The 23955-nt window shown below is 33.3% G+C and overlaps 1 protein-coding gene across 2 annotated transcripts; it reads right to left on the bottom strand.

Annotated features, from left to right (window-relative positions):
* Positions 1–3830: 3830 nt before the first annotated feature.
* LOC108342849 (uncharacterized) lies at positions 3831–15092 on the bottom strand. 2 transcript variants are annotated; one of them, XM_017580726.2, is made up of 28 exons: positions 14894–15092; positions 14520–14730; positions 14304–14395; positions 14036–14152; positions 13613–13759; positions 13109–13471; positions 12855–13009; positions 12335–12456; positions 12160–12251; positions 11825–12068; positions 11290–11347; positions 10921–11069; positions 10744–10814; positions 10477–10647; positions 8206–8277; positions 7937–8038; positions 7769–7858; positions 6919–6994; positions 6749–6842; positions 6594–6663; positions 6296–6475; positions 5665–5787; positions 5480–5563; positions 5224–5408; positions 4988–5126; positions 4736–4795; positions 4335–4439; positions 3831–4244 (listed from the first exon to the last, which is right to left on the bottom strand). In XM_017580726.2, the coding sequence occupies exons 1-28, from the start codon at positions 14987–14989 to the stop codon at positions 4131–4133; spliced, it is 3582 nt and encodes a 1193-aa protein (XP_017436215.1). In that variant the 5' UTR covers positions 14990–15092; the 3' UTR covers positions 3831–4130. The 2 variants fall into 2 exon arrangements, with proteins under 2 accessions (XP_017436215.1, XP_017436198.1); XM_017580709.2 differs by having other exon boundaries at positions 12855–13471.
* Positions 15093–23955: the final 8863 nt, after the last annotated feature.

Consider the following 23955-nt stretch of genomic DNA (forward strand, 5'->3'; position numbering starts at 1 on the left):
ATATATATATATATATATATATATATATATATATATATATATATATATATATACACACATGGGGTTTGCTAATTTGCCTATGCTTTTTTTTAGTTGTTACATTTTAGTAATGTGTACTGAATTTTAGTAGACAAAAATATCTTTCCTCCTCAACAAAAAAATTAGAAACTCTCAAATTCTTAGTCACCTCCCTCATTCTTCTCCATCTTTTCTCTTTTATCTCTCTCACTTCAATATTTTCTTTGTCATCCCTACTGTAGTCTCAATTGAAAAAATCAGAAATGTTCGTCTAACCCTAATCCACCTTCTTCACTTATCCTATTTGTTTTTCTCTTAACTCACTTCATACTCTCTCCCACACAGCAACCTGCGACACTGCAATTTGTTGCTCTTACTTGGTTCATTTGTTTTTCAATTTAATAACAAAATAATTGATGAGGTTGATGTTAATTTTTAATTGGAGGGTTATTTTTTTTAGCCTTGAGAATAAAAATTATTCAAATACACCTTAAAACTTATAACCCACATAATATATAAGAGTGTTTTTATCTACGAAAACACGATATACATTATTAAAATGTAAGACTGAAGAAGAATATACACAAATTAGCAAACACACACATATATATATATATATATATATATATATATATATTACGTGGACATAAAAAGAAAACGTAAGACACATTTCACACTCTCAACAAGTCAAAAAATAAACCAAAATATAATTTTCCTTTTTACCAATTTGAATAAACATCAAATAATTTGTTCTCATATTTGATTTGTTCGGTGTTTTTTTAAATTTTTTTATGTATTTTATATCTTTTTTTCTCTGGTTTTGCTTTTAGGTTGGTTTCACTCCTCTATTTTGAACTATAGGAGCTTCAATTAATATTTTGATTTATTTTAATAATTTTCAAGATATTCATAGAGTTTACAATAAATCAATTTACAATAAACTATCTAAATTTATGTTTATTAGGATAATATCCACTTACTATTATAGATATTATTTAGGATATGATATTATTATGTTATTATTAATTACATTCTTATTATATGTTAGGTAAATATTATTCTAATACTTTTGAAGCAAGGTTCATCAACCAAAATCTAAAATAATGATTTTGTCATCTCTTGTCTATGTTTCATAAAACATCGCAATTGTTGAAGAAGGACTTTCTTTTTACTTTTCTTAGCTTTGTTCTTACTTTTCCTTTTTTATTAAAAAAAATTCAAATCATCTGTAGAATACAACATTCACATTACAAAAAATATGTTCTCACATTTAAATTAAATATCATTAAATGATAAATGTAATGCAAAAAGAATTAACCAAATTAAATAACCCGTGTCAAAAGTCATGCGTCAAACAATCAACAAACATCAAAATTATTTTCTACAATTTTTTATTTATTTTTCAAATTAAACTGCATCTTTCACTTAATTCCAAATAATATGATTTTACAAAGATTATCTCGAAGGAAGAATGTAATAAAAAAATAATTAGCTCATAGCATATGTCAAAGTTACCACATTTCAATTAAAAAGCATAATTTTCTTGTCAAAATAGAAAATACACAAACATACTAAACAAGAATGCAAAAATATATTTTTTAAATTTATCTCTCGTTTGAGATTTATTTAAGAATTATATATATTTAACAGAAAACAAAATAGAAAAATGAAAATTGAATCTATACGTGCAAAAAATGAAACTTTACAACTATGTCGACGCATTATTTACAAGATATCTACATATATTAGAACTACCAAATGTTACCAAAACTTATTTATCACATTGTTATTTAATTAGGCTATTATTTGAATTAAGTGATAAAAGTAAGGAAATGAGAAAGAGAAAAAAAAATGTGAAAACTAAAATTCTTTATATTAGACGAGAGAGAGTAAAAAGGTAATATTTTATTTTAATAATAATAATAATAATAATAATTTATTCAATTATAATAGTGTCCTTTGTTAAAATTAAAAAGAAAATCTTAATATTATAAGGATTTAGTAAATTTTGTGAAATAGTTAGCCACGCTCAATCAATTAGGAACTATATATGATAATTGGCATAAGTTAAAAGAAAAAAGATAATTATCATGTGCATAATTTATTACATATTCTGTGTATAATTATGCATGTTACAAAAGATAATCCATTATGTAGCTATAAAAAATCAACATATACATATTTTTTGTTAACGAAGAGTCACGGTTAATGAATTGTAATAACTAATATTAATCATCAAATCAAAAGCAAATAAAAATAGTTAAATTAATCCATTTAGTATGAGTATCAACCATCTATATACTAATTATTTAATAAACTAATTATAGGAATTAATAATATACATAAAATATTAATCTTATATTGGTAAGAAAAAAAGTAAAGACAAAACTTCATGCTCAAACAAAATATATTAATAAATATATTTAATTAATAATTTAGTTTTTATATTTAAATATTTGATTAATTTTAATTCTTATATTCATTTAAATTATATTTTGATAGTCTTTGAAAGTATTGCATATTAAAATTTAGATATGTTATATATCAAAGTTTACGTTATTTTTCATCTTGAAATCTTTTTATGTTGACACATGACATCTTTAAAGTAAAAGATGTTCTAAAGATTTTAACTTATCATTTCTCATAGAATTAATGCTAATTCAATAGAAATGCTAATTTAGTTTTGTTTGAAAAATAGAAACAATAAAAAAATATAAAAATAAAAATAAATCAAATATCTCAATATAAGTAATAAATTATTAATTAAGCCTAAAAATTATTATGTTTACTTCAAATATATATTCATAATTAGTAAATATTTAATTAATCCTTTTAAAATTCTCCTGCCGGTCTATAAATATTACTTCATATTTGATTATATTAAGCACAACAACTTTAGTGAAATGAGGGGTGTGTTTCCTTAACCCTCTACAGGTTCAAAATCACTTGCAACGTTTTTGTTTTTCACAAGGACATGTTAATATTTATGGTTTTCCTTGTCATGTTATCACACACCATTAAAATTAACCACATACAATTTTTGAAAGATGCGTGTTTCTTTGAGCATGTTAAAGTGAAGTGTTCCAAAATGCAAGTAATGTGAATACTACAAGGGAGGGGCATGCCATTGCACCTTTTTATTAATTTGAATATTTTGTTTCATGGAACAAAACATGAAAATGCCTTTCTACATAAGTTGTGCATAACTGTTGTCTCAAAGACTCAATATATGAATATAGACATAATGCAATATATATATATATATATATATATATATATGGATTAAATGTTTGTAGTTGCTGAAATTCAACATAACATTGAAATTCATTATCATATTATGATATATTTTTATTTTTAAATTTTAAAAATAAATAAATATAATTTTCTTAATTTAATAAATATTACATATATTTTACGTGTTAAACAGTATTCTAAAATATTAAAACATGCGTAAACAATTTAACTGTCAACTTGAAACGCCACTTCCATTAAAAAATATATATAATATAGTTGGAAGTAAAATAAATGGTTTGATTCAACTCGAAAGTAAAATAAATAAACAAAAAAAATAAAAATTAATGTAATTAGCCTGAAATGACTGATTTTGGTGAGGATTGTATTAAAAAGTCGTATGCCGAACACTGTAAACATTTGATGATTGCAGAATCCAAATAAAATTGTTGAATAGCTAGGATCCCGCAGGAATCAATTAAAGAGGGCTCTAACACGTCCGTTATGTACATAAAAGTAATAAAACAGATAGATAGAGAGACCGGATCTAAATACTTATTATGCACATGACACCCTGGCTATTTCATCTAGTAGAACTTTTATAACTTGAAAAAATAAAAATAAAAACATGTTCCCTTGGGATGAGGAACAAAACAAAAGTAGCGGAACAGACCAAAATTCTGGAAGGCTTCCCTACTTCCAAAACTCATCATCCCAAATGTACTAAAATTACTTCTTTAATAAAATTCTATATTTCATTTTACAAACGAAATGGCTCAACAGCAAACCTCTGGGAAGCCACAAAAATCGGTAAACTATAAATGTAGGCTTCATGAGATGGAGGCAGCACTGGGGGGAAACTATGCCAGCTAAAGAAAAACTCACATGAAATAGCTGAGTGCTTTCTTTACTCTTGAACCCCCTTCTCCATATAGTTCATTCCATTGTAAAAGCTCAGTCATGTTTACTGATTCAGAAGAAACACTCGCACAAACCTGCGTACAAAGTAACGTATTACTAAAAGTGAAAGGTGGGACAACTCAGTTCGGGAGAGGGCTTTGCATAAATGGAATTTCATTTCATACCTGTTGATGAGCATATTTGAAGTCCTCCATGTTTAATGATCTGATGTCCCCACTGCTACATAACGCTGGAGCTGGTTGACCTTCTGCTAGTGCAGCAACGCGGTCCTGTCATTCATCAAACAAAATAAGCACGACTTCCTTTTTAAACATAAACACATTTTCTAAGGATACTATAACTCCCTTTCATTGAAAGCACTGACAGAGTAACAACTTAATCAGGAATGTATTCAAAATCCAAGATCATCAAGAAATAAAAAATTATCCTGGTCTACTATTGCATTGTCTCAACTAAGGTCATAAATTTATATACCATATATAAATAGCGTGCAGACTTTACGGAATGATTCGTGCATTCAATCCATAGATACCAAGCATAACACCAGCATATAGAAGAGTCGTACCTTTTTTTCTTTTTCTAATATCTCTTTAATAGGCCGGTGTGCTGCCGTAACACATAAATTCTGCAGTACAAGAGCAAGAATTAAATATCGACTAAAAATTGAAACATTAGTGATAGGAATTTGGGTATGGTTGAGTGTCTAAGTCCAACATCAAGTAGGTAGTATGGGATGATGATAGATGTATATTTATGTTTAGGTACTTATCGATTAATTTCTAAAGAATAAGGTAACAAGAAAAATAACACTAGCTACCTTAAGATCACTTCCAGAGTATCCATCGGTCATAGTAGCAACTGCATCCAAATCAACATCAGGAGACAACTCCTCTTTGGCCAGTATGACTTTCAATATTTTTGCTCTATTAGGAGCATCTGGCAAATTTACCATCAATCTGCATTTAAAAGAAAAAACATAATATGCTAGGTCTCGTCTCAAGTTAACAAAACAATGGAAAGGGGAGACGAAGCACAACTAAATAAGGTATTCACCTTCTTGGCATTCTCCTTATAACAGCTTCATCTAGGTCAAAAGGCCTGTTAGTGGCTGCCAGCACAAGAACTCTCTCTGTTTCCTTCGTACGTAAGCCATCCCAATTTACCATGAATTCATTTTTCATCTTTCGCATGGCCTCATGCTCCCCTGGGTTTTCCCTCCGACCCAGCATGCTGTCAACCTGAAACAAGGCTAGAAAAGTTATATTCGATTAATCAATACAAAGTAAGACACTTTAGTTAAAAGACTAACCTCATCAACAAATATAACACTTGGAGAAATTTTACTCGCCAAAGAGAAAACAGCTTTCACATATTTCTCACCCTCACCAAACCACTAAAACAAAAAGAAAGAAAAAAAGCAAGAATGTGAGATGATATGCCCAAAAACTGATAAAGGTGAGATCAAAATACACAAAAGGTGGGTACAAATTTAACCTTAGATGTAATACTTGACATAGAAATGTTAATGAAGTTTGCACCAGCTTCAGTAGCAATTGCTTTTGCGAGCATTGTTTTACCCGTTCCAGGAGGACCAAATAATAGGATACCTTTGCATGGCTGCACAAAAGGTAATTCAAAGCTGAGATAGCAGAATGGATAATATTTTGATAGTCAGTTAGATGATCATCAAAATTATATGTTTTATTTAATTGTTGTAATACCAAAAAGAAATATTTATTGATTATGGAAAAGAAAACTCCAATTTTTTCTCAAAAAAACCTATCACAGTTGCTTTTAGCTTTTCACAATTAATTGAATTTTTCAATGAAGAAATAAGTTGCATATCCTGCAGAATGCAGCGGTCAATATAAGATATTAATGTGACAACCTAGATGTAAAATATGCCAATCAAACATAATTAATACATGGCAACTGATTCCACTTCCCTCGTTTTCCTCACTTTTAGAGTGGGAACAGAGGAAGGACACTAAAAGATTAATGAAAAATAAAACATCACAAAATCAATCAACTAATCAAATCAACATAGATATCAACCAAAGTAAAGAGAAGAAGCACAAAAATCTTTAAACAATAAAATAAATTTCAATCTACAAAGGAAGTGAACCTTGGTTAATTGCCCCTTGCAAAAAAGCTCAGGTCGCTGTAAAGGAAGCATCACCAACTCTTTCAATGTATCCTTGACCTTTTCAAGAGCTCCAATATCATCAAAGGTAACATCAATGTCACTAGGAGGAATAACGTCAGCCAAAAGCCTCTTTTCAAATTCATTTTCTGTTACAACATCCTGTACAATCAACTTGATTTTAGAATACAGTGTTTATGAACCCTACACTTGTAAGTTGTAAACACTAAAAGGCAAAGCTGGAATGACATCTACATCACAAGCAAGCGCAAACAATCACCTTAAGAGATTTCTTCAGGCTCTTGGACTCATTCTGGACGGACTGCAAGATCCCAATTCCATACTGAATGCTGGAGGAATACCATATCAAAATTGTAAAATACAATTAACCAAATATAATATATCAAATCACAATCAGTGTAAACTAGCAATTACCTCTCACATGACAATACAAGCTTCGAATCAGGCTTAGCTTCTGAATTCTGCATGAGGTGGTGACTTAAAGCCCAACCAATTATCTTCTCTGCATCTGCAATGTGACAAACAATGATATAGGAGAGACCCTATAGACAAATCCAAAAAAGCACCGAATGCTTAGAACATACTTTCATTTGTAAGTGTCTGATCCTTAATGCATAACGTCTCAAGTCCTTCACATTCCATTCCACAACGTCCCAAAACCTATAATTAAAATGAGTTAGCCTATGATTACTGAAAATTTAAAACATCAGAACAGCAACTCGGAATTAACATTGAAAGTATGAATTTATGACACCGTTCAACATCTGTGTCATGTAACCCTATTATGCACAAAATAATTTAATGAAGGTACTAGACTTTCAACTAAATCTTAATTCATAAAAAATTAACCTCAAAATTATAGCAGTTATTGGAAAACTTCCACTAAAACAGACTAAATAAATCAGATGTCTAAATTTTCCTATATACATATACAAGTAAGAAATTACAGAATCAAATAAAGGCCATAGAAAATTCCAACTAACTTCTCAGTTTATAAGATTTATACAAAAATGAAAACTCAAAGTGAAATACCAACCACGAATTAAAACTTTAAATGGCCAAACTAGGCCAAGCTAGAGAGTTGACAGAGACAAGGTAAAACCCATAGAAAAAATAAAATTTCAGACCCATCAAGCATCCTTCCACAACTTATACAAGGACTCGTATTCCAAACCTTAAGAAGTGGTGATTGTCATACATGCAAGGGAGACAAACTTCCATGGGCAAATTACTCTTATTGGATGTTCAACTGGTATCCCATCCATTCATATATAAATCATACTTTGAATTGTTTAGTACCACAATGAAATAATAGGATGAAGAATCATTGCCTCCAACTCTATTTTGTAAACAAAAAATGCAGATGTGATGATATGAAAGACTTTCAATTATGCTGAATAAATTAAATTCACAAGCAACACACAAGGCACTCACTGCACGCAAGTGATGTAAATTCCCTTTGATTTTGAGAGTTTCAACGTCTCGATCCAGTTGCTGCTTCCAAGATGCTAGAAGAGCCTCATCCTATATCAGGGAATATATTATGAATATTGTATTGTATAAGGAGAACAAAATCCATGACAAACATTCCACTGTACATACCTGAGGCATGTGAATTATAATTTTATTTGGGAAGAGCTTAGTCAAAGTTCTATTTGGTTTTGGAACCTCCTTCCCTCTGTCATGCAATCGTCCAAAACTATCCTAAAAAAATTGAAGAGGCATAACAATTATTTCCTCAGAAAGCTCAAAGATAGTATTATTAGGTTGCAGGTACGAAGTAATACACAAAAGTACAAACATAGGTCAGCAATTCCTGCTCCCCTCTTTCAAACATAAGTAATAGAAGTGAAAAGGATATTAGTCATTACAGGGAAAGCCAGGTCAAGAAGGGCAGTCTGATTGCTACCAAATTTTGTAAAAAGCAAACCACCAGGATGTGACTGCAGGAGAAAAAAGTTATACATCAATTAAATAATCACTTACGAAGAGATCTAAAGCGGTGAAGTAAGTAAATTCAATAAATCAAATACGTAAACAATCCAGATTGCATCTTATTTCACTTGAGATATTCGCAATTAATACAAAGCAAAGAGAAATAGAAAGCCAACAACTAGGACAAAATGGTTTTTTAGAGACTGATTAATTTATTCTTTCAACAATGCCATAAACCAAATCACATCACAAAAGGATTCCAGGGTACATTGTACTAAACTATTGACCTTCAACACTTCTAATGCTTCATGACTGGAGCCAAAAAACACCTCGCTGGGTACCACCCCCCACCCTTTTTTAGAATCCTTCAAGATTCTTCAATTATTTTCAAATATGTGACGACAGTTTTCTACCTACTGCTGACTTCTGCAGTCTTGTTCTGTTCCTTAGTTTCAAGTCATCTTTTGTGCCCGTAGCCACTTTCCACTGCGTCAAATACTATTTCAAGCCAACAAGTACAGCCTTGATCTGTTCTGTCCCTATATAGTTATTTCCTTTCATCTCTAGGGCTTGCTCAACAGTCATTTTCCATCATGCCCATCACCTTTGTTGATATGATGTGCTTATTAAGCTCAAAATTCCAACTTTAGATCACTAATTACACGTCTCTAATTTTGACCATTTTATTTTAGTTTTCAGTAAGCAAGTACAGATTATGAAATGTGCATCTCAAAACTTCATAATAGTGGTCTTCTAGCCTACCTGCTCTACCATTTTTCAGGTCAGCTGCTCTACATCACTACTTAGAATTGACTACTGTAGACTTTTCATGTTAAAAAAAGGTTACATCATGCAAGTCCCTACATTTTTAAACTTTTACACAGATACCTAGAGCCTCGATGACTTGCACTTATTCCTATAGGAGATCCCATGCATCTTAAAAGTATGACCAATTTATAATATATAAATAGGTATAAATTTCACTTTACAAGTCTATTTTATAAAGTTGAGTTAACTTAAAATTCATTTTATGAGAGTGTCAAAGTCTATCCTAACAATGTTACATTGGGTCTATCATGTCACTCATTATCAAACCATCCACACATATTTAGTCTTATACTTGAGATGTTCAGTCCTCAGCATGAGGAAAGGAATGTTGGGGATCCTACATTATCTAAAAATATGGCTAAATTATATTATATAAATGTAAAAATTCAGTTATTCAACTGGATGTTAGCTAGTTATCTGTTATCAGTTCTCTTTCTGTGAATCTTTTCTCTATTTTCTCTCATCAAAATTCTGATATGGTATCGTGAGCTAGAAATTGTCCCGCTGATGACCATGTTTCTGGAATAATAAATCCATCCTATAAAGAACGGGAAGTGAAAAATCAAATCTAGCGACTTTGCTTCAATTGAAGCTTTAAAAGTCAATATGAATGCTACTTAATGATATTATAAATAAAATCTAACAATATTTTAAACTTTTTGGGTCCCTAATATCCAAAAAGAAAATCGGGATAGGATTCTATTTGGATAAACATCTACAAAGACACTTGTAGAAGAAAATATGAAGGTATAAATTGAACTTCTCACATAAGCTAAAATCAACTTATACACTAATTCACATAAAGCTATTTTCAACTTACTCCAAAGGATAAGGTGAATCTTAGACAAGTTTATCCAAAAAAAGGCAAGGACTCAATTGAAAAGTTGGTGTTAAGAAGTGGACTTTAAGCCTAACTCAACCCCACAAAATCAGTTTGTAAGATAAGGTTTGCACCCACTTATATATTATAACTTGGCCTTATCTCTGGTCGGTGTGGGACTTCCAACACCCCCCCTCCACCGAGGTATAGACATCATCTCGAGCGTGACACTAGACATTAATGCGTGGTCCGATAATGGCTCAATAGCGGGTGGAACAACATGTCCAACAAACAACAAATATCGCTAGGATAGGCTCTAACCATAGCTCTGATTCCATGTTAAGAAATGAACTTTAAGCCTAACTCAACTTCCCAAAATCAGCTTGTAAGGTGAAGTTTGCACTCACTTATATGTTATAAATTAACCTTATCTTAGTCGATGTGAGACTTCCAACAATTGGTACAAAAATATTTACAAATATTAAAAGAAGAGACCTAAATGTAAATTGCGATACAGGTTCCTATTGTGTACAGATTAGTTTAACCAAAAATATAATACCTTTTCCTTACGACTGTCATTTTGAGTGTGAGAACCTATTACGACCACATTGTTTGGAAGACTTTCAAGCTTACTTTTAAATGCATATGAGTCTCCATTTCCTACAATAGACTTCTCAGCATCTTTCATGAACAAAATGAATGGTGCATTTCTACTTTCACTAAAAACAACCTGAAAAGAAAATTGAATAAATATCAATATTTGCAAGATTGAAGCCAAAAATTATTAAAGAAAGTTCTTATACTACAAGGCAGGGTAAATGGCAACCTCAAACAGCGAATGAATAAGTAATTTGTCCAGTTCTTCTACAGCGCTACTTTCCAAGCGAAGGTCAGTGACTGGAAACATAAAGTTAGTAAGATACCACTTTATTTAATATATGGATCAAAATACAATAATATACAATTTCTAAAGATATAAAAGTTGTATGGAGTAGCGCATTACCATTGCAGAAAAAACCTTGACCTCCCTCACAGGCACCACCAAGATCAACTCCATCAGGTATGGGTTTATCAAATCTCACACCAATTTTAGACAAGGGATTATCATCAAATAGTAAGACAACCTTCCCCCGACCTCCATTAGATGGCCCCCTATATATGAAATCATCAATAAAAATTATAATGATGATATATAAAAATGAGCACATCAGTTACACTTTGATTGGACATATAACGGTCCTTTCGTTACACTACTTTGGGCAGTATAAGTATCCATGGTAGCTTGGGCTCAATAGTTCAACTGACATGCAAAATAAAGTCCTAAACACCAATGAAGCAAATAAGTTCAGTTAAGTTTTCTACAAATCCATACCTTGAAGATGTTTGATATACTCCACAAGAAGATGAACAGCTAAATTTCACCCTATCACCTGTGTTGATAATATATAGAAAATACAAATAGTTTAAGATGACAGTACAAAGCGCATGCACTGATATATGACAGTGCATTTATAATTTAAATTCATAACATCATAAATACATATAAGTTTCAATATTGATAATATCTTGATAAATGTCATATGTAAGTATGTACTAAAATGAAATGAAATGAAAAGGTCAGTGCAAATGGATTAATGTATATGACAAAAGCGCACATCTTATTTCCCTTTTATTATTAAAATTTGCTTAAGAGTTAAAAAAACTGACTAAACCACTGTGCGGTATTCATTTATTTACTAAATTCTAAATGGCCACGTCCCAACCACGATGAAGGTGAAAACGAAAAAAAAAATACTAACTTTTTGATTGAGTATACATGTTGTGTGTGTCCAACATATGAATGTCACCAAAAGCTATGCTCCATGTAAAACCAAAGCATAGTAGAAGAAATGTAGAAGAGTACACACCTAATTTGAACAAGCAACTTTTGGCTGTCCCAGAGGTGGATGGCATGTTATCAGTTTCCAACTTAGGTTGAGAGTCAAAGGCCAGTGAAGGTGCATTTGAAGAGCTAGGTGTCTCTGTTTCAGTAGCAGGTGGATCCACGCTCCCAGCCATTTTTGTTGCTGTAGGACTTTGCTTAGTGCTGCTGAGAGTTTTTTCAGCATTTAATCCATCTTTGAGTAGCTCAGCTTCCTTGGAAGATAAACCCTATGATAACACAGCCAATGAAGTTTCTTGTCAGAGTTTTCAGCAAAAAAAATATTCAAAAACCCGGCCCAAAAAGGAAGGCTTATCTTACACCCAAAAGCAAATGACTATCAAATATTAGCAGCTTAGCTCCAAAGTATTTTGCAAGTGCCTTTGCCAACATCTCTTGATATATTTCTGACCCTGTGACCAGCAAAATTTGGCTATTAAGGGAAGAAATACTTACAGAAAAAGATGGAGAAAAGTAATATATAATATTCACACACCTGCAGGTCCTGAGAGGAGAATACGAGGGTTTATGGTTGTAAGATCTGTAGTAAACTTTTCATGTTCTTTATGCCTTAGGTGCATATAGCAAGCAGCCACCAAGACATTTTTTGTGCTCTCACTACAAAAAGGCATGAATGCAAACATAAATACAGTACAAATTAACAATCCATCAAATAAAAGAGTAACAAAAATCATTTCAAGCACCAACACTTGAAAGACTCAATCAAGTTATACAAATTAACCATAGTCTCAATAATAACATCTAAAATTCTATACAAATATCAAATGTACCTCAGCAAATAAATTTAAAATACATGCCAAAAGTTACGTCATTGGCATACTAAATATATAGGTATTATAAGAAAACATAAACATGAAAAATGAAAGCAAATAATAAATATGCCTGAACACATGGGATAAATTCAAATATTTAGAGAAAAGGTTGGCACAAGAAACCTATCTTTAGGAATTCTTATGCAACATAACTATAGCTACCAAACAGAAGAAAAAGTATACCTTAAATAGTAAGGGAAGTTGTCAAAAGAAACATCTATTTCTTTCCCATCCAATATAGCAGCATGAACATCTTCTTTAAACACAGCTGAGCGTACAGATGTACCCAAAGTTGATGCAGCCTGCATGTCCAGCGTCCCATTTTTTTCTTCCAATACCTGTTTACAGATACTTTTGCTCAATTTCAGTTTACAACTAGGTCGAGCTAAGATCCTGAAGAAAGGCCTTAGGAAATCATTAACCCCAGAGAGTTTTACATTGCCTGCCTCTGCACCAGCATCCGGATTGCAATCCATTGTTGAATTCTTCTCATTTGTTTGAGCATCTTCTGCTTTATCAGTATGCACATTTGGAGTTGACTCTGAGGCATCAAGCTCAATTTCTGTACTATCATGAATAGGATGACTAGAGACATCAGTACCCGGGTGAGGTTTACTAGAGGTATGAGTTGGAGATTTCCATCTTGTAAGGTCCTGTTTGATGGAAAGAGAAGCCAAAATAGAGGCCCCGGCCACAGCTGAAGGGTCTCCACTTTTCCTTTCAAGCTGCAGATATTTCCCAACACCACTTGGAACTTCCGCACCCCTTATTGCAACCTCGGTATTAAGTTGCTGGAAAATCTATGTTGAAGATTAATTAAGAAAAATCACCCTTATAAATGTAAGTTAAAAAACTAATGCATCTACAGAAAAAAGAAACAATTAATGATCGATAATTCTATAACTGATACTTCTCATTTACTCAGCAAATGAAGAGGATACATAAGAATGATTTCCAAGAACACCAAAAACAACTTCATCACCCGAGTTAAGCACACAGCTGCTATTCTTCTTGACATGCGTTCCATTTACTAGCACAGATCCTTTGCTACCCGTACTTTCTAACACAGCTACAACACTTCCATCGCGCTGATCATATTCAGAAACAACAGCAATCAATTGCGCTTACATATCCTACCATATTCACTTTAAATAAATAAAAATAATAAAAGAACAGAAAAAAATCAAAGTTCAATAAGTAATTATAGAGATTACTGTATAAGAAAAATTTGCGTAGTAGAAACGGGCACAATGATCCACTAACATGTGCATACTTTTGAGCATAAAAGAGAGCCTAATCATACACACGGTCCAATCAATGATCCAAAGCTTCATGGATTAAACTTATATAGTCTTCAAACGTACCTGCGTGAGCTTGATCTTGCATAAATTTCCACTTATAGTCTGATCCTTTAGTGCAAAGTTGCAACTTCTATTAGAACCAATCGTGAAATTGGGTATGCAAACAGCAACATTAGGATTCTGCAGCAGTAGCACAAATTTCCAGTTAAAAAGTTAAGAACTAAACAAAAACGCCACGTGCTTCACGTGGAGTCAACACCCAAAAGCATGAACAGTGACTACTACATTCGAAACTTTTCTGATTCACTTCACTCGTTTGAACACGAATTACCTGTGCAGACTGAGACAAAAACCTGCACCACGGTCCTCCCTCGATATTCGGAATCTGTTTCTGATACACACTCCACGAAGAGAAGGACGGACCTTAACAGTAAAACGACGGAAAAAATGTAAGAAAATTATTTACTCAATTCACAACACGAGCAGCAATTAAGAAAGTCACAAAAAGTAAAACAAAAAAAAAACTAAAACAACTCAGTACACTAACATGCGGCATCAGCAATCGGTGCCGTGACAGGCACAGCCGGCGTAGCGTCGACCTTGCCGGAGCTCACTCCATCGGCGGAACCGGCTCCGGCGATCTGAACGTCGGCAGAGCCACATTCCCCAGGATCAGGCACGGGCTCCGAAGTACGTAAATCCTTCGAATTCTCCGCCGGTGTCGGCACCGGTTTCTCCGACGAACCACCATTGTCGACCTAAAAAAAATTGGAGCAAATCGCAAAGGCTCAATCGCAGATAGCGACGCTAAGTAACGGCTTCGATGCCGGAAATCTCCGAAACCGAAGCGTCCGGAATAAAGTGAATCGAATATAAGAAGGGAAAGAGAAAAAGAACAAGAACAAGAAGAGGAAGAAGAACCTTCTGACGCTTCGGCGAAGGAGGTTTGCTTTCCGATGAGGAAGATCGTTTGGAGTTGTTGGCAGAGAGAGATCCACTCCGTCTCGTCGAAACCATGCTTCCTTTCTTCTTCTCTCTTCTGCTCCCTTCTTTCTCCTCTTTTTTCAAGAAGAGGGGATATCGATGATTTTAGTGATTTTACGTTTTCTTCTTTTTCATGGGAGTTAAATCTTTTTCTTTCCTTTTTTTATTATTCGCCTTTTTAAATTGCTCCTACCATGCCATACCATGTGCGTAAGTTAGTATTTTGCCTTTGGTGGTTGCGCAATTTAGCCACGTACGTATAGGTGTCCATCATTACAATACGCCTTTTATAAAAATAAAAAGACTACAATAATTTGTACATTCATCAAACTAATATTTTTTGTTTTGTTCTTCAAAATGTCTTAATATTTTGACTAGTTGTGTGTAAGAAGTGGCTGTAACCATATTTTTAAGAAACATTTATTAAATAAAATAAATTACAAGACAATGATTTCAATTAAAAAAATATATATTAAAATATGTTGCTTCTGTCCATTTTCTTAATACAATACTTGTTTGGTAGCTGAGTTATCTTTTCTGAAGTGTATTTTGAGTCCCTGACTCTGACTCTGATTCTGCCTTGTATTCATTGCGTGGAATTTTGGCACGCGTCCCACAGGTGAAGCAAATCAATGCTCAGTTGTATACAGATGCACTGTTTACTTTTTCTTCCTTCCTTTGAGAAGGTGCGTAATCATTTTTATTAACAAATAATTAATTATCTCATTTTATGACACAAAACAATTCACACCAACCAAAATTTTGCGGTGCTACGTCTTCCAACCCTTTCTTATAATTATCAAATATTGTTCAAATAATAATATGATAAAGAGATATTTCATGCGTTTTGAATTAATATTCTAAAATATGTTTAAATAATAATTTATCTAAAAATGTGACTAAAAGTAGTTCATAGGAAAAAAAAATTATATTAAATAAAACATAGATTGTTGTTTTGAATTTAATAATCATAAAATTAAATTATAGCATTCATATTTATAATTTGCTATCTGAAAATCGAAAACTAAATACAATTTTAATTCTACATGTTAATCTAATATTTTAAGGATGAAAATAACAAATTAACTCTTTGTGTAGTTTTCTGTAGTCCCTGACTAATATTGATAATGAATAACAAAATGTTGTTAGTAGTTACTCCTTCTTCCAATAAATACTAATTACTCTCTAGTCAAACTTGTTAATATATGTATAAATAAATACATAAATACAGATACGGTACAATTTTGTATATTCTAATTCTATTTACGGCTACAACAAATGATTAAAGTATTTAACAATTATCATACTATGTACAATACTCTATGGTTATTGTGGAGAAAATATTTTATATATAGAAATGGTTGAAACGTTGACTGCACTGCATCTGTTGACTTTTAGAAATGATTAATAAAAAGAAAACACTTTAATCTCTATCCCTTATAGTATATGGAATCCATTTGATGATTGTAAAAGTGTATTGATAGCGTGGATACAGAATCATGTTTAGTTGACAAATTTGGTTGTCTTTGAAAACTATCTCTGTCATTTATCCAGCACTGGAAAAGATACAGTAACATTGAAATGGTTACTATATCATTATCCCAAATGGTGGCTAAAGTTTGTGATACTTTAGGCAGACATTGCATGTTTTCTGGTTTCACACCGTCATACAATTGCGGATTTCTGTAACCAATCATTCATAACAGTGACGGTGAGAGTTTATCATATAATTAATTAAAGTTAAATTATAATTTTGCTCTGTTTAATTTATCGTTTCTAATTTTTAATTTTGGTTTGTTTTATCTAATTCTTGTTTGTATATATTTTTTACTTATCAAATATTTTTTTTATTTTTGATAGAAAATAAAATGTGTTTTTTCTCCAAACTATAATATATTTTAATGTTTAAACTTTAAAAATAAATTAATATATTTCTTTTAATTTAATTATGTTATTTTTTTTAAAAATTAAACATGCTAACAACATCTAAATATATAATAATCACAATCATATAACTTAGGCATCCACATGAGAACAGTAAAAGTAGAATAGTAGCATCCACACAAAAGGACAGAACTTAAAACTTAAACAGTTTATAGTACTTCAAAATAACACCAACTTAAATTTAGAAATCCTAAAAATACTATACTGCATCATCAGCATCCTCCAACTCTTCCTCCAAGGAACCTCCTCAACAAAATCTGCTTCCATCCAAGTGGATGATCATCGCAAAGGAAACATATACAAGTAAGCTAGATAATCAATCAATATCATCGTGCTTAGCTACATATAAAGAACAATACCACTTTAAACCATGACTCAAACACTCATACGACTCATCCTGGTATAATTGTCGAACTATTGGTCGTCTTTGCAATTACGTAGCTCAGCTGGCACTCCCCAACACTATGCAAGGTAAATGCCCCATCTGTCTATGTCTAAACTCTAAGACTATAGACGAGAACCTCCCTCTACTCTCACCAATTACACTGCTTTCCTCTATTTGAGCATGAACAGTGCTTCGAGTGTAGGGATAGACATACCAGTTCAAAGCTTATACAGAACAACCACAACACCCCACACATCACTTTCAATCATCTCACCCTGAGATGTCTACTTCATACTCAATTACATCATTGTAGTTCACATTCATATACTTTACAACCACTCAAGAACACCATACATACATCCTGGCAATCCAAACAGAAGAAGAAAAATGAGTGAGATTCCCTCCATGCACCAGTTTACGTTCATATAAAATTGTTCTCATAACAATTTATATTAACATATGAAACGTATGATATAAATTGTTCTCATAATATATATATATATATATATATATATATATATATATATATATATATATATATATATATATATACATATCATGGTTCTTATTTGATAAACTACTTGTCTAATTTTTATCATAGTAGAGATCTTACTTTCCTCCAATTGGTCATCAGAGAGGGTTCAGATGTCTGAACGCATCAGACTCACCTTCGGTACTAGCACATATGACTAGTCACAACGTACTGGACTAGGCCAGGGCTGCTCTATGATCAGGGATGTGCCAACTCAGGTTTTTAAGTCCCCTCTATCCTACCAACAAAGAAAGACTTTTAACAAGTTATGATTTAATTATCTAAGTTATTAAAATTGTCCTACACTGTTTTAGACATCAAATACCCAATTATATATATCACCCTTCCCCTCACAGTAACCTTAAACAGTACCTGCCCATATACATGCTATCACAGAGCCCTTACTCCAAACCCTCCAAGCATAACAATTTCAACCAAAACAGATTAATTTCAACAGAGACACTTACAAACATAATTGCCACATGTACCAGTTCAACACCAAAGCATAAATTATTTAAGCACAATTCCACAGTCTCAGTCATAGTTATCCAATAAAAATTAACATAGTAGAACAGCTTCACAAGAACACACCAGTTCAACATTTAACCTGCATATATTTGTAAAATAAATTCATACAAAAATAATTAGCTCCCCTGGAAAACTTCACAGTTTACTTGACAGGATGATCTAAATAGTGTTCCTCACGGCAAAATTCAAAGACACCCTATAAATCACCCAATGGTGATAAAATTAGCTTTTTAGGCTAGAAATTACCACAAATTTGAAGTAGAACACTTCTAGTGGCATGCATTCTGTAAGACCCGTGATTTTAATGGTGGGGGACATAGTGGGGCATGGTGGTCACCCACCTCTTTGACTCTCAGGATGCAATTATTGGAAGGGGAAAGAGGGGAGGCTCTCATTTTTGGGCGTCAGGGGAGATGCATCTCACCCGTGAGCACCTCTTGGACATGAGAGAAGGAATAATGTTGGGAGCCCTCCATTTTTCTGCTGTGTTTGGAAGTTTGCTCCTGGACCGTGAAGGTGGCTTCTCCTTTTGCTGGACCAGCTACGTCTTTAAGCTCTCAAGTTTGCTAGCATAGAAGAGAGCCATGTGAGAGAGCAGCTAGAGGAAGGGAACCCTTTCTCCCGTTTTCCAGCCGTTCAAGGAGCACCCATGGGAAGCTGTTCCAACCTTGGAAGGGGCTTAGAGGAGGATCTGAGTTGGGCATCTGGTGATGATGGAGTTCTTGCACCAAGAGCTGGAAGAGGAAGTGAAGAGCTGCTGAAGTTCCTGGAAGATCTTGATCTGCACGTCTAGGAGGAGATTGATCGCAAAACTTACATGGAAGTCTTCAAGAGGTAAGGGGAGCTTGATTTATTTCATTGATTGTTGAGATATTTTGGCTTAGCTGCAAATATGTGAAAAATCTGGATGAAAAGGGGAGGGTTTTCTGGGTTTCTGGACTCTGGTGCGATTCTGCAGAATTTCTGCAGAATGCGCGTTCGTCCAATTTTGGGGAATCAAAATTGGACGTTTGTCCCAACAGTGCTCGACCAAATAGTGGTCGGCCAATTTCTTAACGTTCGTCCCAACAGTGCTCGACCAAATAGTGGTCGGCCAATTTCTTAACGTTCGTCCAATTCTGGTGAAATTGGACGTTCGTCCAAATTACTGTGCGTTCGGTTTTGAACGAACGTCCGTGTTCGTCCGTCAAGTCTGTATATATGAGACGCTCGTCCAAACAGTGAATTGTGAGCGTTCGTCCGTAACTTAGTATTTTGGTGGAGTATCTTGAACGTTCGGCCTTAGTCTCAAGACGAACGTCCATAGGTTATAAAGAGCGTTCGTTCTTTGAAGATGTCTGATATTATGCGCTCGTCCAAATTGTCCAATGGTTTAGCGTTCGGCCTAAGTGATGGATCTTAGCGTTCGGCTCAGTAATTGAGCGTTCGGCCTTGTGGTAATTATGAGCGTTCGGCTTTTGGGTTTAACGACCGTTCGGTTTTGGAGTATAAGTGAGCGCTCGGTTTTTGGGTATAATTGAACGTTCGGTTTTTGGTATAAGTGAGCGTTCGGGTTTAAGTGTTCGGAGTGGATCTTGGATGTTCGTCCTTGGTTTTGGGAGCGTTCGTCCTTGGCTTGGTGAGCGTTCGTCCTTGGTTTTATGAGCGTTCGTCCTTGGAGCTCGGCAGCGTTCGGTTTTGATGAGGATTGATTTCAGGACGTTCGTTCAGACAGCATCAGAGTTGGAAATAGCGTTCGGTAATAATGCATGAATCCGTGGGAGTATTTTGAAGAAATTATTGAGAATTGTTGGTTATTTTTCTTGATCTAATATTGGTTTAGTTATACATATTATTGAGAATATGTATGACTTCGTGATTGAGCACGTTTATTCTAGTTATACATATTATTGAGAATATGTATGACTTCGTGATTGAGCACGTTTATTCTAGTTTTACATATTATTGAGAATATGTATGACTTCGTGATTGAGCACGTTTATTCGGTTGGAGGTGGTACATACACTATGTTATTTACTTGTAACTTCGTCGGTCTTTTTAGCATTTTTGCTAGTCTCACGCGTGAGACGGAGATTCGAGTGTCACCTTCTTCTGCGCGAGGAGGTGAATGTCTCGCCCACTGACTTCGGCTCGTGTTGAGTATAGTGCATCGTTACGCGTAGTATCGATGTTTTTACTCGTTAGTCCTTGAGGAGTCGGGGAGATAGGTCTGAAGTCGTGATGGATGACGGCTCGGGTCGCCTGTTATTGAGAGCAGGTTATGACGACGAATTACAAGTAAACGACATCAGTTTATGAAAGACTAGTCTGCAGAGTCATGTGAGTCGATTTATCATGGGGATTGTTATAGTATATGTAGTGGGTTTATAATGTGATAATTCTGGTTATTCATCTGCATGTTGTGGCTGTGGTTTCTAACTGTGATAGTCGTACGGATACGGGAGAGATGGTAGTGCAGATAAAGTTGGATTTGGAATACTTCGAGAGAGAGACGGGAAGTAAAACTTGTTGGATCTATAGGTAGTAACGAGCGTTCTTACTAGTGACGTTCGGTCTTGGTGTTATTTATTTTTAGGTAGCGAACGTTATTAGGTAACAGTTGATCTTGATGTTAGTGGATCTGAGGTAGCTAGCGTCCGATTTTAATTTGGTAACCTGAGGTTTAGTTTGATTACGTTCGGTCAGTACTGAGGTGTTCAGCAGAGTACTCTAGGCGTTTAACCCAGACTCAAGCGTTCTTTATTATAGTGTTCTGTCTCGTAGCGATGGTTCTTAGGGAATGATCTTTATTTGTGATGTTGCTCTGAGGTTGTAATCATTTATAGGGAGTGACCAGCCTCGATAGTCGTTGAGGTAACGATCGATTAATAAATAGTGATTAGTTGTGATGATGCATGATTCAGGAAGTGATCATTCATAGGTAATGCTCGGGTCGGATGATGCTTGTCTCAGGTAAGGATCATTAATAGTTAGTGGTTGTATGTAGGGAACATCCGGTATCGATGAGGTTACCCTCAGACAGAATTAAATCCAGTAAAGTGATCAATTAAATGTTCGTCCGATTGGTACTTAATCTGTGGTGTGTGAGATTTGATCTTTGAGCAATCGTTCGAATAGTATTCGAAATAATAGTAATTGTTCTAGTAGAGTACACTGTCTTAACGTGAAGTCTAAGTACTTGATTTTAATTAGCGTTTGATCTTTTGGTATTCGACCTAATGGTATTCGGTATAATAGCGTTTGATGTTCAGATTCGAGCTTAAGTGATCAATCTTAATGTTCGTATAAACAGTATCCGATGTAATATAAGTTCGTTGTTTTATCGTTTGATTCAGTAATGATATGATATCTGGGTATGTATTGAGGTTGAGGGCACTGTAGTAGGATGTCTTGATCTGTGGTTGATTGTGGACATATTGAGGGGACTAAGAATGAAATTACAAGTGGGGCACCTTCCGTTGATTTGCTCATCAACGTATGATCCGGATGAGAGTTTATTGTGTACTGGATTGATTATTAGGTACTATGGAATGAGTGTCCAACAGGAATTGTGGTACGTTGGCTTGAGGATGTCTGACTTAATTATTATATGATATTTGTATTGAAATAGCTATGCAAGTTTTATAAATGATGTGTTTCAGGTTAGCTCACCCTTACTTTGCTTGTTTGTGCATGTGAATGCGATGATCGTATAATGTGTGATGTTATACGGGAGCAGTTGAAGGATTGTCACGTGATCCTGTGCAAGTGGAGGAAGAGATGGAAGATCGAATTAGAAGGATTCAAGGTTATCTTTGCAGTTGCGTCTGAGCTTAAAACTGATGTATATATTTTAGTTTATGTTCGGGATGTTATGTATTATTACAACATTTAAGTTTTGAAATATTTAATATTTTTTTTTTTTGGGTGAATTTTTTTGGGATGTTACAGTAAAATAGCAATGCCATAGGTGCTAGAAACGGTAGAGAAAAGGAGAAAGTGACTTACCGGTTGGAACAAGAACCCGTTCGGTCCCGTTACGGAGCCCTTGACGCGGTGAACGTTTGAGCACCACCTATTCAAAAATTGAACGGTTCAATAGGGTGGTATTTTAGAGAGAAGGCAGAGCAATATTTAGAAGATGGATTTTTAGAGAGAAAAGGAAAAAATTGACGGAGTGGAAAGCTGACTTAGGAGAAAGACCCCTGCTAAGGTCATATGTAGGGATGGCAAAAAAATCTGCGCCCGCGGATATCCGCGGATAAAATCCACGACGGATAGTTGATACCCACGGATATTTACTACCCGCAACCCGCGGGTAGCGGATATTTTAATACCCGCTTATAAACGGGTCGGGTGCAGGTATTATACTATTTGTACGGATACCCGCTACCCGCAAAAAATAAAAATAAAAATTTAATTTATATTTTATTAAGTTAAATTTAATTAAAATTAACATTAATTTATATTTTACAAGATTAAATTTAATTAAAATTGAATTTAAATTTAAATTTAATTTAATTTATATTATATTTTATATATTTTTTGTAATTCTATTTAAATTTTATTTTAATAATTTATTAAAATATTTTTTTTTAATATTTACGGGTATCCGCGGGTTTTAAAATATCCGTGGATATTTTTTAAGCGGATATCCGTGCGGGTAGCAGGTGGATTTTTTTTGTCAGGTCGGGTTGCGGGTAGGCACTATCCGTATCCGACCCGACCCGTTGCCATCCCTGCCTTTGATCTGATGGGTCTAACTACCCCACATAAGGCCCAAAGACCCTTTATTAAATTTACAGACCCTTAGAACATTTTAATTGGTTACATCACTTTATATGTTTCTATTTTAATATTAGTTGAAAAATATATTTCATACAAAAAAAATTAATATAATTAAAATAAAATAATTATATTCATTTATTTTACAAATTGAAATTTAAAATGTATTAAAAACTTTTATATAAATAAATTTTAATTTCGTTTTTATTAACTAAACACATATTTAATCTTTTTATATTATAGTATGGTTAAATCTTAATTTAATAAATTCCATAAAACACTCCCATATCTTGTTTTCACAAAGACTTATCATATATCTTCTATTTTCTCTTTATCGTCTTATAAAATCATATATTTTTATAAATATATCACTTTTTTTTATTTTATTTCTCTCTTATAACTGTATATAAAACATTTTTCTTAAATATAAATGTATGTTCAAGAACAATACTATAAGAAATATAATTATAAATTTAAATTATGACAAATAAAATTAAAAGGTATCTGTGACTTTCTTCTTTTTTTATTTCTCTCTTCTTTTTTCATCTCTCTTACTAAAAAAAGTTGTTTTTTCTCTAACTTATTTCTTTCCATTTTATGATCATACCTAGGAGTAGATGACGATTTAGGAATTACTGCTAACCCATTAATTTTGTAAAATGAAATAGGTTTTTATTTATTCTAAATATTTTTTTTATGAATTTATATTTTGGTGGAATTTGTTAAGGAAATTTTTTTTTTTTTTACTTAATCAAATATTTTGTTTTGGATCTCTGATATTTGAAAGTTTTATGATGTGAATGTGGATACATATCTTAAAATTTATGGACCAGTGATATTTTACTT

This window comes from Vigna angularis, chromosome 1 (assembly GCF_016808095.1).
Source record: "Vigna angularis cultivar LongXiaoDou No.4 chromosome 1, ASM1680809v1, whole genome shotgun sequence".
Lineage (NCBI taxonomy): Eukaryota > Viridiplantae > Streptophyta > Magnoliopsida > Fabales > Fabaceae > Vigna > Vigna angularis.

What these genes read in the sequence shown, in the direction of transcription:
- LOC108342849 (XM_017580709.2), bottom strand. Translation starts at nt 14,989, where the DNA reads ATGGTTTCGACGAGACGGAGTGGATCTCTCTCTGCCAACAACTCCAAA. An exon ending in TTCTTGACCTGGCTTTCCCT is followed by an intron (nt 8,039 to 8,205) that starts GTAATGACTAAT and finishes CAATTTTTTTAG; the next exon opens with GATAGTTTTGGACGATTGCA. An exon ending in CTTGTATTGTCATGTGAGAG is followed by an intron (nt 6,664 to 6,748) that starts GTAATTGCTAGT and finishes GTATTCCTCCAG; the next exon opens with CATTCAGTATGGAATTGGGA.